The 15,038-nt window shown below is 51.7% G+C and overlaps 1 protein-coding gene across 13 annotated transcripts in view; it reads left to right on the plus strand.

Moving 5' to 3' along the window:
- SBK1 (SH3 domain binding kinase 1) overlaps positions 1–15,038 on the plus strand; it is a 66,166-nt gene that overhangs the window by 38,880 nt on the left and 12,248 nt on the right. For 2 of the 13 annotated variants that reach the window (XM_078345014.1, XM_078345015.1), the window contains exons 2-3: positions 12,214–12,255; positions 13,075–13,204. The exons of 2 other annotated variants lie outside the window; for them this stretch is intronic. In XM_078345014.1, the coding sequence (XP_078201140.1) occupies positions 13,185–13,204 (20 nt within the window). In that variant the 5' untranslated portion in view covers positions 12,214–12,255; positions 13,075–13,184. Of the gene's footprint in view, positions 1–2,349; positions 3,072–11,724; positions 11,943–12,213; positions 12,256–13,074; positions 13,205–15,038 lie in introns of those variants that run through there. 9 more of the 13 variants (XM_054242723.2, XM_035267267.3, XM_078345016.1 and 6 more) reach the window with 7 other exon arrangements.

Raw genomic sequence — 15,038 nt, forward strand, 5'->3', positions numbered from 1 at the left:
AGGCAGTGGAACCAGAGGTTGAAGAGCAGAGCTTTGAGTCACTGTGACCAGGGAAAACCATGATGAGCCCAGAAGAGGACAAGGAGCAAGACCTCCCCTCCTCACTAACCTGCAGTAGCTCCCCGTTGAGTTTAGAATCAAGTTGCGGAGTCCAGACAATCATAGCTCCCACAGCCTGGCCCTAAACCACCTCTCCTAACCTGTCTCCTCAGTGTCCTCTAATTGTCTCTCTCCATCACGTGCTCTTCCCCTGACCTGAAAAGCCCCACTCTAGGATGGCTCCGGAGCAGTTTTCTGCCTCCACCTCCCTTTTTGAGCTGACCTGAGCTGGCATGTAGTAGAGAGCTGAATTTGATTGGTTGGTGGCTTGGTGGCTTGGAGGTAGTGGCGTGTGTCTACATGTGCAGCGAGAGTTTGTCTCCACATCTAGACTCAGCTCCGGGAGACAGGAAGCAGGTCTGTCTTGTCCACACTGCATCAGCATTGTCTAATTCAGAGCCCAGCATATGGTAGGGCACGTGCTGGAAAACGCAGCCCATAGACAATTTTTGTTGGTCTAGTGTATTTTACATGTTTGCCTTTGTTGTGAGTGCTAAAAAAAAGGGGGGTGGATTTCACATACAAACGCTGATTTTTGGATCTTCTTGAAAAATCAGATGATGTGGCAACCCCAGGCCACGGTGGCAGAATGACCACCTTCTTCAGACAGGGCCCATGCCTCCCAGTCCACCCCCAGGCAGCCCATTCACTCCCTTAGGTCACCTCCTGGCCCCTGATGCTGGCATCTCAGTTTGCAGGCCCAGAAGAAAATCTTTTTTTTTTTTTTTGAGACAGAGTTTCACTCTTGTAGCCCAGGCCAGAGTACAATGGCGAGATCTTGGCTCACTGCAACCTCTGCCCCCTAGGTTCAAGCGATTCTCCTGATTCAGCCTTCCAGGTAGCTGAGATTACAGGTCACTATACCATGCAAATTTTTGTATTTTTAGTAAGGACAGGGTTTCACCATGTTATCTAGGCCTGGTCTCGAACTCCTGATCCACCTGCCTGGGCCTCCCAAAGTGCTGGGATTACAGGCATGAGCCACCGCACCAGCCCAAAAAATCTTTGTTCGGTGGGCAACTGCATCTGTATGCATTTCGCACTCACGGGTGTTCCCTCCCACCCCCATGGTCAAGTTAGAACATGCAGAGAGTGGGGTCCATCCAGGGTCTTAAGGGTTACCTGGTGAAGTGAGCCTGAACTTCTCCAGCCTGGTTCCACTTTCCATTCTTGACCCCGTCTTGCACCCTTACCCCTGAACTAGTGACATCCAGCAACCAAAAACCTGTTTTCTCTGTCCCACTTGCCCCGTATGTCCCAGGAACAGCAAACCTGAGTCCTTCCCTTCCCCTCCTGACCTGGTTCTAGGCGAAGGTCTTGCTCAGGACTCTTGGGGCAGGGCTGCTGTCCAGGGTTCCATTCACCCCTCTGTCCAGAGAGGAATTGGATGAAAGCTTCTTGCAGCTGTAAATTTCTTCCTTCTAACTTTCTAGGACTAAGTCGAAGCTGGTCTAAGTTTTGGTCCGGCAGGAGAGCACAGGGCCTAGATATAGGAGTTACTCAAAAATCTGGGCTGGGTGCAGTGGCTCACTTTGGGAGGCCAAGGCAGGAGGATCATTTGCAGTTAGGATTTGGAGACCAGCCTGGCCAACTTGGTGAAACCCCATCTCTACTAAACATACAAAACAATTAGCCAGGCACAGTGGCATATGCCTGTACTCTCAGCTATCAGGGAGGCTGAGGCAGGAGAATTGCTTGAACCTGGGAGATGGAGGTTGCACTGAGCCGAGATTGTGCCACTGCACTCCAGCCTGGGTGACAAAGTGAGACTCCATCTCAAAAAAAAAAAAAGAAAAGAAAAGAAAAAAGAAATGGACATTTTCTAAACAGAAATGAAACCGATGGGTGTTGTGGAGTAGCTGGGCCAGGGGCCAGCAGCAGGCCTTTGTCACTGGGCATGACTCTAGAAGGGAGTGCACCCTCTTCCTGAACACAGGTCTCCAGCAGCCTGAGGTCAAAGGAAATGGCAGAGCACCATGGTGGAGAGCTCAGGCTCTGGACTCTGCTTGGGCTTGTAGCTCACTGAGCTGCTGTGTGACCTTCAGCAAGGCACTTACCCTCTCTGGGCCTCAATGACCTTGTCTATAAAACAGGGATAATACTATCTTGTAGGAACATCAGGGGGATTAAGCAGGCTAAAGAATGAAAGGGACCTAGGACAGGGTATCCTATATCAAAAGTGCTCACCAACTACTGGCCCTTATTAAATGGGGTGTCAGCAGGTGGTAAGCCTCTGCAGTTATGCTTCCTTGGGAGCTGAGCTAGGGAGGCAGAGGCTTCTGGTTCTGTCCCTGAGAAAGGGAAGGGGTCTTTGGGAGGCAGTGGCGTGTTGTGCCATGGAGCTTGCCCCTCCCCAGGTGGGGGTGAGGGTGGAGGCCCTTCCTGAGCCTCTCCTAGCATCCTGCCTGAGGGCTGGGACATGGGGGCCATGGTCTGGCCGTGGTTCTGTGGTTAAAACCTCTTCCTTCCCAGCCTCTGCTTTCCTCGTGAGTGACCTGCTATGCCTTCTGCTGGAGAGTTTCCTGGAGACTTTCTGCCCCAGGAGGATGGGCCCCAGGCCAAAGTCTTCCCTAAAGCACCCGCCCTTCTCCCCCTATACTGTTCCTCCTTTCAGGTCTCAGGAAGCGGTAGCCACTAAGCCTGGAAGTCCCTTCTCCTTCCCAGCCACCCTCCCTTGGCCCCACCATTGCTTAGCCACACCTGGAGAGAGGACAGGTCCAGCTCAGCCCCACCTTGGGAAATCATGTAACGTCAGGGTTGGAAAGGAAGCAGTGGAACATCTTTCAATGTCACGTGCCCAGCGCTGGACAGCGTTTTCTCATTTCGCCCTGAGGACAGCACTACATTAACCCCAGAGCCAGGATTTGTGCCCCCGGCTCTGAGGGCCCCCAAAGGTCTATGTGAAGCCAGTGTCTGAGTGCCTGAGTTCGAAGCGCACCTCCACCATTTTCTGGCTGCATGACCTTGGGCAGGTCAGTTATCTCCTGGGCCTCAGTTTCCTCTGACATAGAATAGAGATAATAATAGCTGCCACTTGTGAGGATTAAGTGGATTTGTTGCAGGTGAAACGCTTGAGCAGGTCCTGCTGCTTAAGTGTTTGCTCTGTCCTGTCCTGCCAGGGTATGCAAATGAGCCGGTCCAGGCCTGGGACCCACGGTGACCTCTCACTGCACCAGCACTCCTTCTGCGTGGCTTCAGGGAACCACCGGAGGGGCTGAGGATGTTCCAACTGGAAGATAGGGCAGGGGTGGGGCTGGAGGGGACCGTCCTCCTCTTCCTCCTGATCTGGACTAAGAGAGGCTGCACATTCTGGGCTCCCACTGCCTCCAGGGCAGCTTTTCTGGGTCTGCTAGGGCACCCCACCGTAGCAGGAAGGGACTTACCTACCTGTGAGTATAAGGCCTTGTGACTTTCTGAGCCAGGGCTCCAGGCCTTGCAGGGAGGAGACTTTTCCATCTTGGGGGCTCAGGTGCCCGCCAGCCCTGACCCTAAGTCTCCAGGAGGCACAACGGGGCCCACAGTTAACACAGCTTCGTGGTAAAAAGCACAATCCCTAGACCCAGTTGTATGACCTTGGGCAAGGTGCTTAATCTCTCTGTGCCCCAGGTCCCTCATCTATAAAAAAGGGGGGTGATATTAGTACCTGTCTCTTGGGGTCATTGTGAGGCGTAACAGAGTGAATGTAAAGTGCTGTGAGTGGCACCCTGTACCACTGAGGGCTGCTGTTCATGTGAGTCCTCTAAGCTCTGAGCAGAAAGGGACAGTGAGCCCCATCTTTACAGATGGAAAAACTGGATGTATATGGGTGAAGGTGTTTTCTCAAGGTTCTGTAGCTGGAATTTAGGGAAGAGTCTGCCTCCATTGATACCATTCAACACGTGGTCCACAAGCCAAGGTCAGACAAATGGACCCAGTGGAACCTCGCCCAGGCTCCAGGGCTAGACTTCCTGCTCCGCGCTTCCGCTCACACAGGGCCATGGCAGTGAGAGCTATGCCAGGAGGGAATCTGTAGCTCTGCCCCAGGCCTTCCCCAGAAGCCACTAAGCCCCCCACCCCCTCCTCAACCCTACACCAAGGGCAATGTGGGATGCTGCCACAGCTGGCCTCCGAGTCTCAAGTCTGGTTGGGTCAGGTTCATGCTGTCACTCTTCACCTCTCCAGGCCTGACATGAGGGTTGGCTTCAGGAAGGGTTTGTTCAGTGCATCCCACTGGGGTTTGGAGGGCATCCCCCTTGGAGTGGAAGCCGGTTCCCTGCCATAGCTTCGGAGGCCCCAAATGACAATGGCCATCCTTTCTCAGCTCTGCTCTCATCTCCTACCTTTCATTTCCCTATCCCTGTGCACACAGCAGGTCCCACCTCTGGGCCTCCACATGGTGCTCTCTGCCAGGAGAGCCCACCTGCCACAGCGCCTATGTGCATGTAACCTCCGTGGGCTGGCCTCCCACCCAAAATTCCCTTGCCTCTTTGCCTGCTCCGCTGTTCCTTGAGGACTTCTCACTGTCTGACACACATCTCCTGCTCATCTTTGTCATTGTGTGCCTCCAAAGTAGAATATAAGCTCTTTGAGGGCAGGACTGTTTGTTTGGTTCACGAATGTATTTCAGATCCAAAAATAGTACCAAGCACATAGTAGGTGCTCAACAAATACTTATTGAATATTGTGGAACCAGTTAGATACTCTGTGTGTGACTTCTTAGCTCTGTGCCACAGGACACATCACTTAAGCTTCCGGTCTCTTTTTTTGTTTTTCTTTTTTGAGATGAGATCTTACTCTGTTGTCCAGGCTGGAGTGCAGTGGCGCCATCACAGCTCAGGGAGGTTTTAACCTTACAGTCTCACATGATCCTCCCACTTCAGCCTCCTGACTGGCCAGGACCACAGGCATATGCCATCATGCCCAGCTCATTTTTAAAAATTTTTTGTAGAAATGGGGTCTCGCTGTGTTGCCCAGGCTCATCTTGTATTCCTAGGCTCAAGCCATCTGCCCACATTAGCCTCCCAAAGTGCTGGCATTGCAGGTGTGAGCCACTGTGCCTGGCCAAGCTTCCTCTCTCAGAGTCTCAGTTTCCTGAGCTGTAAAGGATGTAAGGGGAATAATAATAGCTTCTCCTGAGATTGTCGTGAGGTTGAAATGAGTCAATATGTATACATTGCTTATACTTTCAGTGGCTCATAAATGTTGGCTATTACTAATAATACCCTAACCCGCACCATTATTTTATTATCTCACTTTACTGAGGATGGGGAAATGGGGCCACAGAGACAGAAAGTGGCAGATCCAAAGCTTCCAGGCTAGAAAAGGCGGCGAATGCTTGAACCTGGACCACAGGCTCCTAGGCTGGCTTTGTCTTCGGTCCCATCCCCCTGTAGGAGCTCAGGGAGAGGAAGGAGGTGAGGGCTGCAGTTGGAGAAGGGCCCATCTCTTTTGGGGCCTCTGCTCACCCAGCCATCCCTCCAGAGACCACCACTTGTCCATTGGTAGACATTCAGCCCAGTCCTCTTGCCTGTCACCCACCATGCCCAGCAGCCTCCACTCCTGTTGATACCCCTGAGTGCTGGGCCACCTGCCTCCCCCAGGCAGCCAGGCTGGGAAGACCTCCCCAGCTATTGCCTCATCCCATACCCCCGGGGGCTGCCCCAGGCTCTGTGCCCTCAAATAGCCAGGAGGATAGGACCCAGGGCACCCGCCTCCCACAGTGCCTTGCTGGGGAGGGCAGGAGAGGCTGGAGAGCCTGTTCCAGCTCTGGGCACCAGCTGCAGGCAGGCAGCGTCACAGGCTATTAATAGCCACCAAAGATGTGCCCCGAGAAGGGGCGGACTGTGCACCAGCTGGGAGGGGAGGCTGAGGCAGAGGCTGGAGCCAGACAGGAGCTCAGCCCTAGGAACCCCAGGCTGCCCCTGGTGGGGAGGATAGAGTGAGGAAGAAGGTCCAAGTATCTGTAGCTTGATCTCCGGAAAGTCTGGACTCTTCCTCCAAAGCTCCTTATGGGAAGTGGAGGAGTGGGGTCAGGTGATCCCCACAGTCCCTTCTGGCTGAGCAGGTTCTGGGGTGAGATTCAGCAGAGCCAAATGGCCTCCATCTATGGAACGGAAAAGCAAGGCACAGTGAGAGGACGGCCTTCCCCAGGCTCACCTGCAGAGTCAACGACAGATCCAAGGTCCAGGACCCTCTGACCAGCAACTTCTTACTGACTCCCGCTTTTTGTCCCATCCTTTTAAATGAGCATGCTCAGCCCCATTTTACTGATGGGCAAACTGAGGCTTAGGCAGGTGGCACAAACTGCCCAAGGTCACAAAGCTAAGAAAGGATGGAGCCAGGATTTATACCCCAAAGGGAAAACAAAGAGGGGATTTGAGAACATTCTCCTCCTCCTCCTCCTTCTCTTCCTTGTGAGCCAAAATAGAACACTTGCTGGGGTCTGTATTTGTGGGCTTATCTAGAGGCTTGTGGGCTCCCAGGAGCCCTGTCCCTGCTGTTGTCTATGGAAGTATGCATGTGCTGCATGGGACATTTCTCAAGAGAGAGGGTCCTGAGACTCATAGTGCCACGTGACGGCAGAACCTCTAACTTAGCTCATTTCACCCATTGGAAAATTGGAGAAAAGGAAGGGCTGGCCAGGGCTCCCTGGGACCAACAGCAGAGGCTGGAATCTTTCCAAGCATCTCACTAGCCTGGCTTGGGTGCCCCTACCCTCTGGCAGAGAATAGGAGACTCTATGAGTGAAGAGATTTCTGCACTGGAGTAAACAAATGCGAAGGTCGGGGACATTCTTCAGGGAAGGTGTTACAAGGCAGAGAGCCAGGCTGGTACACCCACCTCGGGACATGGAGGGAGGGCTCCGCTTTGGGCAGGCTGTGAAGGGAGCATCCCTCCTGAGCATGGGCTGCCCTGCTGTGGGAATTCAGGGGCCAGTTGTTCTCTGCTGGCCCTTCTCCCGGGTGCCAGGCAGGTGGGCAGGCAGGTGCAACCCTCTCTGGCAATTCCTCTGGCATTGTTTGGTCCCCTGGTTCCTTTTACTCCCTAGACCCAACTGGATTGTAGCTAGTAGGAAGTTTCATGTCTATCCTACCTCTTTCACCCAGTCCCTGCTGTGCTTCCCAGAGGTTCATTCATTCATTCAACAAATATTTACTAAGTGCCTTCTATACGCCAGGCGCATGTTAGCTGCTGAGGGATACAGCAGTGAACAAGGCCAGAGAGCAGAATTCTTGCCCTCCAGCTGCTTAAGTTCTAGTGAGAAAAAGAGACAGTCATAATAGATAACAGAAGTCAGTACATTATGTAATACATGAGAAAGTGATACATCCTATCAGGAAAAAAATAGAGCAGGGGATGGGGGGGCAAGGAGTGCAGTAGGGCAACCCTGGTTGAGAAGGTGTCATTTGAACAGAACTTGTAGGTAATGAGCTATGCTGTGGATGTCTAGGGGAAGATCTGTCTAGGCAGAGGGACTTGCCCCCAGATAGGGGGCTGGTGTGTTCAGGGAACAGTAGGGGGACCAGCGTGTTGAGCAGAGGGAGGGAGGAGATGGGCCAGAGGGTAAATGGAGAGCCATGGTCAGGACTATGGAACACGATGAGAGCCAGTGGAGGCTGCTGAGCCTGGGAGTAAGGGGATGCTCCCTGGCAGCTGTGTCAAGAATGGGCTTGGAGGCAGAAACCAGTTAGGAGGTTACTGTGGTAGCAGGGAGGGGACCGATGATGGCTCAGACTGGGAGTGAGTGGAGAATGACCAGAGTGGGTGCTGAGGTGGCTAAGCACCTTGCTAGTGTCTAGTGTTGATCTAGAGTGATTTTGTACAAATACAAACCAATGAGAAATCTGTTCTCTCACCATTTCTTTTCTCTTTTTCTTCTTCTTTTTTTTTTTTTAAGACAGGGTCTTGCTCTGTTACCCAGACTGGAGTGCCGTGGTGCAATCATAGGTCACTGCAGCCTCGAACTCCTGAATTCAATAAATCCTCCCACTTCAGTCTCCTGAGTAGCTGAAACTACAGACACATGCTACCACTCCTGCCTGCTTTTCAAAAAATTTTGTAGAGACAGGATTCTACCATGTTGCCCAGGCTGGTCTCGAACTCCTGGGCTCAAGTGATCCTCCCATGTTGGCCTCCCAAGGTGCTGGGATTACAGGCATGAGCTACCACACCCACTCTTTCCCCCATAGCAAGGTAGCATATTAACTTCCTGGGACTGTCTGGCCATGTCCCAAAGTGACACTGAGGCCAAGAGAGGGTGAGGGGGCTAGTGACAGCTGCTGTGTTTCACCAAGAAGCATCTCCTTCCTATGTGGCTGGGAGGGGTTCAGTGCCACAGCTCTGTGGGGTGGGATGGGCGGGTACTGGGCACTCTCCAGAAATTCCAAACACACTCACCCTTTAACCTAGCAAGCTTATTTCTAGATTTTCTCCTACGGATTCACCTGCACGTGGCAAAATGCTTCTGTACAAGGCTACTCATCGTTTATAGTGATAGCAACATGTTAGTCACAACCAAAGTGTCTGTCATTCAGAGTTTGGTCAAGTGAATGGCCATACATCCATATATGCCTTTCCAGCCCTGTGGCCTGGGTTTCAATTCTGCAGCAGTTCCTCCCTGCCTGGCTCCTTATCCTCCTGGAACCTCCACACTTAATGCTGGACAGGCCGGGGTGCTGTCCACGCCTGTGGTGCTGAAGACAGCGGGGCTGGAGAGAGGCCTGGCACTGTAAACCACAGACTGACAAAAGAGCAGCGGGACGTTCAGGGTTGCTTAACCCCTCTGATCCTCAGTGTCCTTATCTGTAAAATGAGGCTGCCATGAAGATTGATTGATAGCAGCAATGTAAAGCCTGAGCACACTGAGAAAATAAATGTTATTTTTTTTTTATTGAGACAGAGACTCACTCTGTTAACCAGGCTGGGGTGCACTGGCACCATCTCAGTTCACTGCATTCTCCACCTCCCCAGTTCAAGTGATCCTCCCACCTCAGCCTCCCCAGTAGCTGGGATTACAGCCATGCACCACCATGCCTGGCTAATTTTTGTATTTTTAGTAGAGACAGGGTTTCACCATGCTGGTCAGGCTGGTCTTGGACTCCTGACCTCAAGTGATCCACCCACCTTGGCCTCCCAAGGTGCTGGAATTTCAGGCATGAGCCAACACGTCCAGCCAATAAATGGTAATTTTTACTCTGTCATTTTAGAGATGGTGAAGCATAGTGGTTAAGCTTTTGGACACTGGAGTGACGACGCCTGGATTTGTTTCTTGGCTCTGCCGCCTGTTGGATGGATGATCTTGAACAAGTGACGTGACCAATATGTGCCTCGGTTTCCACATCTGTGAACTGAGGTTAATAATAGACCCCGTATCATAGGAAATTGTGGGGATTAGATGAGTTCATTTACATGAGGCACTTGGCACATGACAGGGGTTCCCTCAGTGTCAGCTATTTATCATCACTTTCCTCCCCGTTGGCATTGTCAACCTGTTCTAGCACCCCCAGCCTCTCTGTTCACAGCGGCCACTGTTACTCACAGCCACCCCCATCTGTACTGCACTGTGGTGGGGCTGGGGCTCCTGGAGGAAGACAGCACCTTGCCCTGCAGATGCCCTGGCTTCTAGCCCAGTCCTGCCACTGACTTCCTATGTAACTTTAGGCAAATTGCTGTTCCCTTCTGGCCATCAGTCTCTGCGCCTGTAAAATGGGGCTAATGATACTTTGTGCAGGCCCTTGGGAAAATAGCTATGTGCCTACAGGGTCACATTCAGGAAAGCCAAGATATAAAAAGTTACAAATTCCCAAACACAGAGAATTATTCACCCAGCATTTGTCACACCCTGGCTAAGTGCTGGGAATAGTGAGATGATGAAGGCATAGGGCCTGCTTTCAAGGAGCTCTTGGGTTTCTTGCTGGGTTGTTAATCCCCTTCAATTCTGGTGCCAGCTCCTGATTTAGGAAGCTGCCCGATCCCCACTGCCAGGGCCCTCCTTGGAAATGTTGGAGCGCTGACCATTGCCATCCTGGCCTTATGGTTATCTGTGTTCATGTTTTACCTGCCTCTCTGATTTGTGGGCTCATTGCCATTTGTCTGCATTGCTCTAATGTACGCACCCCATGCCAGCACCCCACCCCATGCCTGAGCCCGAGTAGCTCGCAAGTTACATAAACTCAACTCAAACCAGCTGAATTAAGCCAAAAAGGAAGTATATTGATTCGTGAAACAAATGTTCAGGAGTATAATTGGCTTTAGGCATGCCTGGCCCCAGAACTCAAAGTCATCGGAAATCTCTCCACCATTCTCTCCTCTCTGCTTACATCTTTGTTGCTTTATTCTCAATTGGGCTCTCCCCTTCCCCCATGAAGGAAAAGCCAACTCACAGCAGCAGTGCAACTGTGTCCTGCAGCCTTGCAGCCCAGGGTGAGAGGGTCTCTCTTTCCCTATGGCTACAGCAACAGTCCTAGGGCTAGATCTCAGTGGGTCATGTTTGATCACTTGTTCATCTCTGAACAAGTCACAGTGACCTGGCAGATGGGATCCATCTGCTGATTACCCAGGCCCTCCCTGCAAAACCATGGTGGAGACACCCATTCTAAACTTCATGGGCAGAGAGAGAGAGGGCCATTACCACAAGAAACTGATGGTGGAACAGAAAACTCCACGTTCTCATTCAAGAATTTACTGAAAATATGTCAGCAAGGCAAGGATTTAGTCAGATCTTGTTTTAAAACAATTTATCTGACTATGTATATAAAAAGGTCAGGGCCAGGCATGGTGACTCAGGCCTGTAATCTCAGCACTTTGGGAGGCCGAGGCAGGTGGATCGCTTGAGGTCAGGAGTTCAAGACCATCCTGGCCAATATGGTGAAACCCTACATCTACTAAAATAGAAAAATTAGCCTGGTGTGATGGCAGGTGCCTGTAATCCCAGCTACTCGGGAGTCTGAGGCAGGAGAAGCGCTTGAACCCAGGAGGTAGAGGTTGCAGTGAGCCAAGATTGTGCCACTGTACTCCAATGTGGGTGACTGAGTGAGACTCTCTCAAAAGAAAGAAAAAAAGATCAGGGCCAGGTGTGGTGGCTCACACCTGTAATTCCAGCACTTTGTGAGGCCAAGGCGGGTGAATCACCTGAGGTCAGAAGTTTGAGACCAGTGTGGCCAACATGGTGAAGCCCTGTCTCTACTAAAAATACAAAATTAGCTGGGTGTGGTAGCACGCGCCTGTAATCCCAGCTACTTGGGAGGCTGAAGCACAAGAATCACTTGAACCCGGGAGGTATAGGTTGCAGTGAGCTGAGATTGAGCCATTGCACTCCAGCCTGGGCGACAAGAGAGAAACTCTGTCTCCCCCCACCAAAAAAAAAAAAAGAAAAAAAAATCAGGGAGCAGGAAGAAACCTAGAGGCAAGTGAGGGGTCATATGGAGGTGCAGAGAGTTGGTCCAGTCCTGCAGGCTAAGGGAATTCAGCTCTGGCCCCCTTGCCTTACAGAGAAGCAAAGTGAAGCAAGTGAGAGAGGTCAGAGGTGTTTGGGGCCTGAATTTCCACCATATGCTGCTTTTTTCACACGGGCTTTTAATAATAATACTAACCTAGAAGTAAGGTGACCTACCCAGGAACAATCCTCCTGTCCATCCTTCCTTCCAGGCCAACACCTTATTAAGGACACCCTTGGAATCTGCCCATGCTAGGGACATAGCACAAGTCTAGTGGCCTGAGGGAGAAGACCTGGGCTTGGGGACAGAGAATCTCTTGGGATCCCAGCATGAGAGTCAGAAAGGCCTTCCTGGCATCACTTGGTACAACCTCGAGCCCCCGACTGCGTCCCCAGCAGATGAGCATCTAGCCTCGCTTCTCCACCCCTGGTGAGCACAACGCACTTGCTTCCTGCTGCTTCTTTTGAGTCGATGTCTGCCTGGGTCTGCCTTCAGAGCCTTGGAAAATGCAGTGCATGTGAGCATGGGATCTGAAGTCCAAAAGCCTGAGTTCAAATCCCAGCACTGCTGATCACGAGCTCTTGGGCAGGTTACCCAGCTCATCCATGCCTCAGTGTCATCTTAGTCCATTTTGTGCTGCTATAACAGAATAAATACCCTAGATGGCATAGTTTGTAATGAACGGAAATTTTTTTTGCAGCTCTGGAGACTGGGAAGTCCAAGATCAAGGCACCAGCATTTGGTGAGGGTCTTCTTGCCATGTCATCCCACAGCAAGAGGGCAAGGGAGAGAGGAAGGAAGGGGAGGGATCAGCCCAAAGAGGGCCAGACATCCTTTTATGAGGAATCCACTCTTGGAATAACAGCGTTAATTCATTAACAAGAACAGAGCTTTCATGGTCTAATCACCTCTTAAAGAACCCACCTCAAGCCTGGTACAGTGGCCCATGCCTGTAATTCTAACACTTTGGGAGGCCAGGGCAGGTGGATCACCTGAAATCAGGAGTTTGAGACAGGCCAGTATGGCCAATAGGAAGAAACCCCATCTCTACTAAAAAGACAAAAGTACCATCCTAGTTAACCGCCTCTGACCATATTCCAGGCTGTTCAAATGTACTATCTTGGTTTTTGTTTTGTTTGAGACCGAGTCTCACTCTGTCACCCAGGCTGAAGTGCAAGGGCACAATCTTGACTCATTGCAACCTCCACCTCCTGGGTTCAAGTGATTCTTCTGCCTCAGCCTCCCGAGTAGCGGGGATTACAGGCACACGCCACCAAGCCCAGCTAATTTTTGCATTTTTAGTAGAGCCATGGTTTCACTATGTTGACCAGGCTGGTCTCAAACTCCTGACCTCAAGTGATCCGCCTGCCTTGGCCTCCAAAAGTACTGGGATTACAGGTGTGAGCCACCATGCCTGGCTTTTTTTTTTTTTTTCTGAGACAGGGTCTCACTCTGTTGAAACCTCACAAGCTCAAGTGATGCTTCCACCTCACTTTCCCAAGTATCTGGGACTACAGGCATGTCCCACCATGCCCAGCTAATTTTTTTTATTTCTTTGTAGAGATGAAGTTCTCACTGTGTTACCCAGACTGATCTTGAACTCCTGGGCTCAAGCAATCCACCTGCCTTGTCCTCCCGATCCAACTTCTGGGATTGCAGGCACAAGCCATCATGCCTGGCGTTCTTTGCGGGTGTGTGGGTGTGTGTGTTCGTGTGTGTGTGTGTATTTTATTTTATTTTATTTTATTTTGCCATTATCCCCTCTAACCTTGTATCTCATTTTTGTTTTTAACTGATAGATTTGGGATCCTTGCTCTGTTGTCCAGGCTGGAATACAGTGGTGTTACCATGTCTCACTGCAGCCTCAAACTCCTGGCCTCAAGCAGTTGTCCCGCCTCAGACTCCCAAAGTGGTGGGACTACAGGTGCCATCACATGCAGCCCCAGATCTGAGCTCTTCTGCTTACTTGATGCATAACCTTTGAATTGGGGTAGTGCCAGCTGCTATAACAAACAAGCCCCCATATCCCAGCAGCTGAGCACGATGGAAGTTTCCCAGTGGCTCACACAATGCAGATGGGCAGTCCTCCCCAGCAGGAGGCCTTCCACACAGTGACATGGGGACCCAGGTGCCTCCTCTCTTGTGGCTCCACCATCTTCTGGGGTTTTGGAGTCCTCTGCATCAAACCAGCCACAGAAGAAGAGAGCACAGATGAACCTTCCCCAATCCTTTGAAGCCCCAGGCTGGCAGCGACACACATACCACTTCTGTGCGCATTCCAGTGGGGAGCCTGTCACATGGCCGGCCTGGAGCAAGGGAGGCTGAGAAACGTGGTTCCCTGCTGGATGGCCACTCTCCAGCCCGTCTTTGTAGTATAGGAGAGGACACACACATTGCTGAGGCACGGTTGGCTGTCTGTGTCATAACTGGGCAAATCATCCGCCTCTGGGGCCTCTTTTGTTGTCTGTTTAATAGAAGGCATCACTCGGTTGTGGTGATGGCTACACAGCCCTGTACATTCACTAAAATCATTCAGTGGTGTACTCAATAGAGGAGTTTGGTGCTATGTAAGTGCTACCTCAATTAAGCTATTTTTTTCAAAATAGGAATTCAAGCTGGACATGGTGGCGCACACATGTGGTCTTACCTACTTGGGAGGCTGAGGCAGGAGGATTATTTGAGCCAGGAGGTTCAAGACCACCCCAGGCAAAATGGGGAAACCTCGTCTCAAGCAAATGCAAATGCTTTAAAAAATAAAATAATAGAAAGCACCTCACCCCAGGGGTCTTGTGAGGACTTAGTGAGTGAAATTTTTCCAAGTTGGCCGCAACATGTAGGTCTGTGGATGTGCACATGTGTGCATGCGTGTCTGTATGTGTATGCTTGTGCATCCGCGCGCGCCCGCGTGTGTGTGTGTGTGTGTGTGTGTGTGTGTGTATGAGGTGGGGGGAGGGGAACAAGGACTCCAAAGTAGGCCTGAGGCCAGACGATGAGTTGGGTGTCGTTTCGTAAGGGTGTTGCCAGCTCGAGCCGACTGCCAGCAGGAAGTGGTGGGCGGCTCAGTCTTGCTTCTTGCTTGGGAAACCCTCCCCCACTACCGTGGCCCTCTCAGCATGTGGCAGAACCCTGACTGCTGCCATGAGGTCGGGGGTGGGGGGACCCCCACCCACCCCACCCACCCTCAGCAATACAGATGGCAGATGGAGGCCTCCCTTGGGGCTGGTGAGGACACACCCTTGAGGCGAGAGGTGGATGTGCCTTTCCCCCACCCTCTTGAGTGTGGGTGGATGCCGTGCTGACTGCCCAGCATGAACAGAGGTCAGAGGCCTCCGCTGCCTGGTGCTGGCAGGCTCACAGCCATCATGTCCACAGCTCCTCCTTCAATGGGAGGCAGGGATGACCAATTTCCCTGGCAGGGGAATCTGGGTGTGGTGTTCCCAACATCCTGCCTTGGGAAAGCACGGGTGAGAGCTACCAGCTTTGGAGCCAACACCAATGCTACCTGTGTGACATTGGTCTGTGCCT

This window comes from Callithrix jacchus, chromosome 12 (genome assembly GCF_049354715.1).
Source record: "Callithrix jacchus isolate 240 chromosome 12, calJac240_pri, whole genome shotgun sequence".
NCBI classification, from domain to species: domain Eukaryota; kingdom Metazoa; phylum Chordata; class Mammalia; order Primates; family Cebidae; genus Callithrix; species Callithrix jacchus.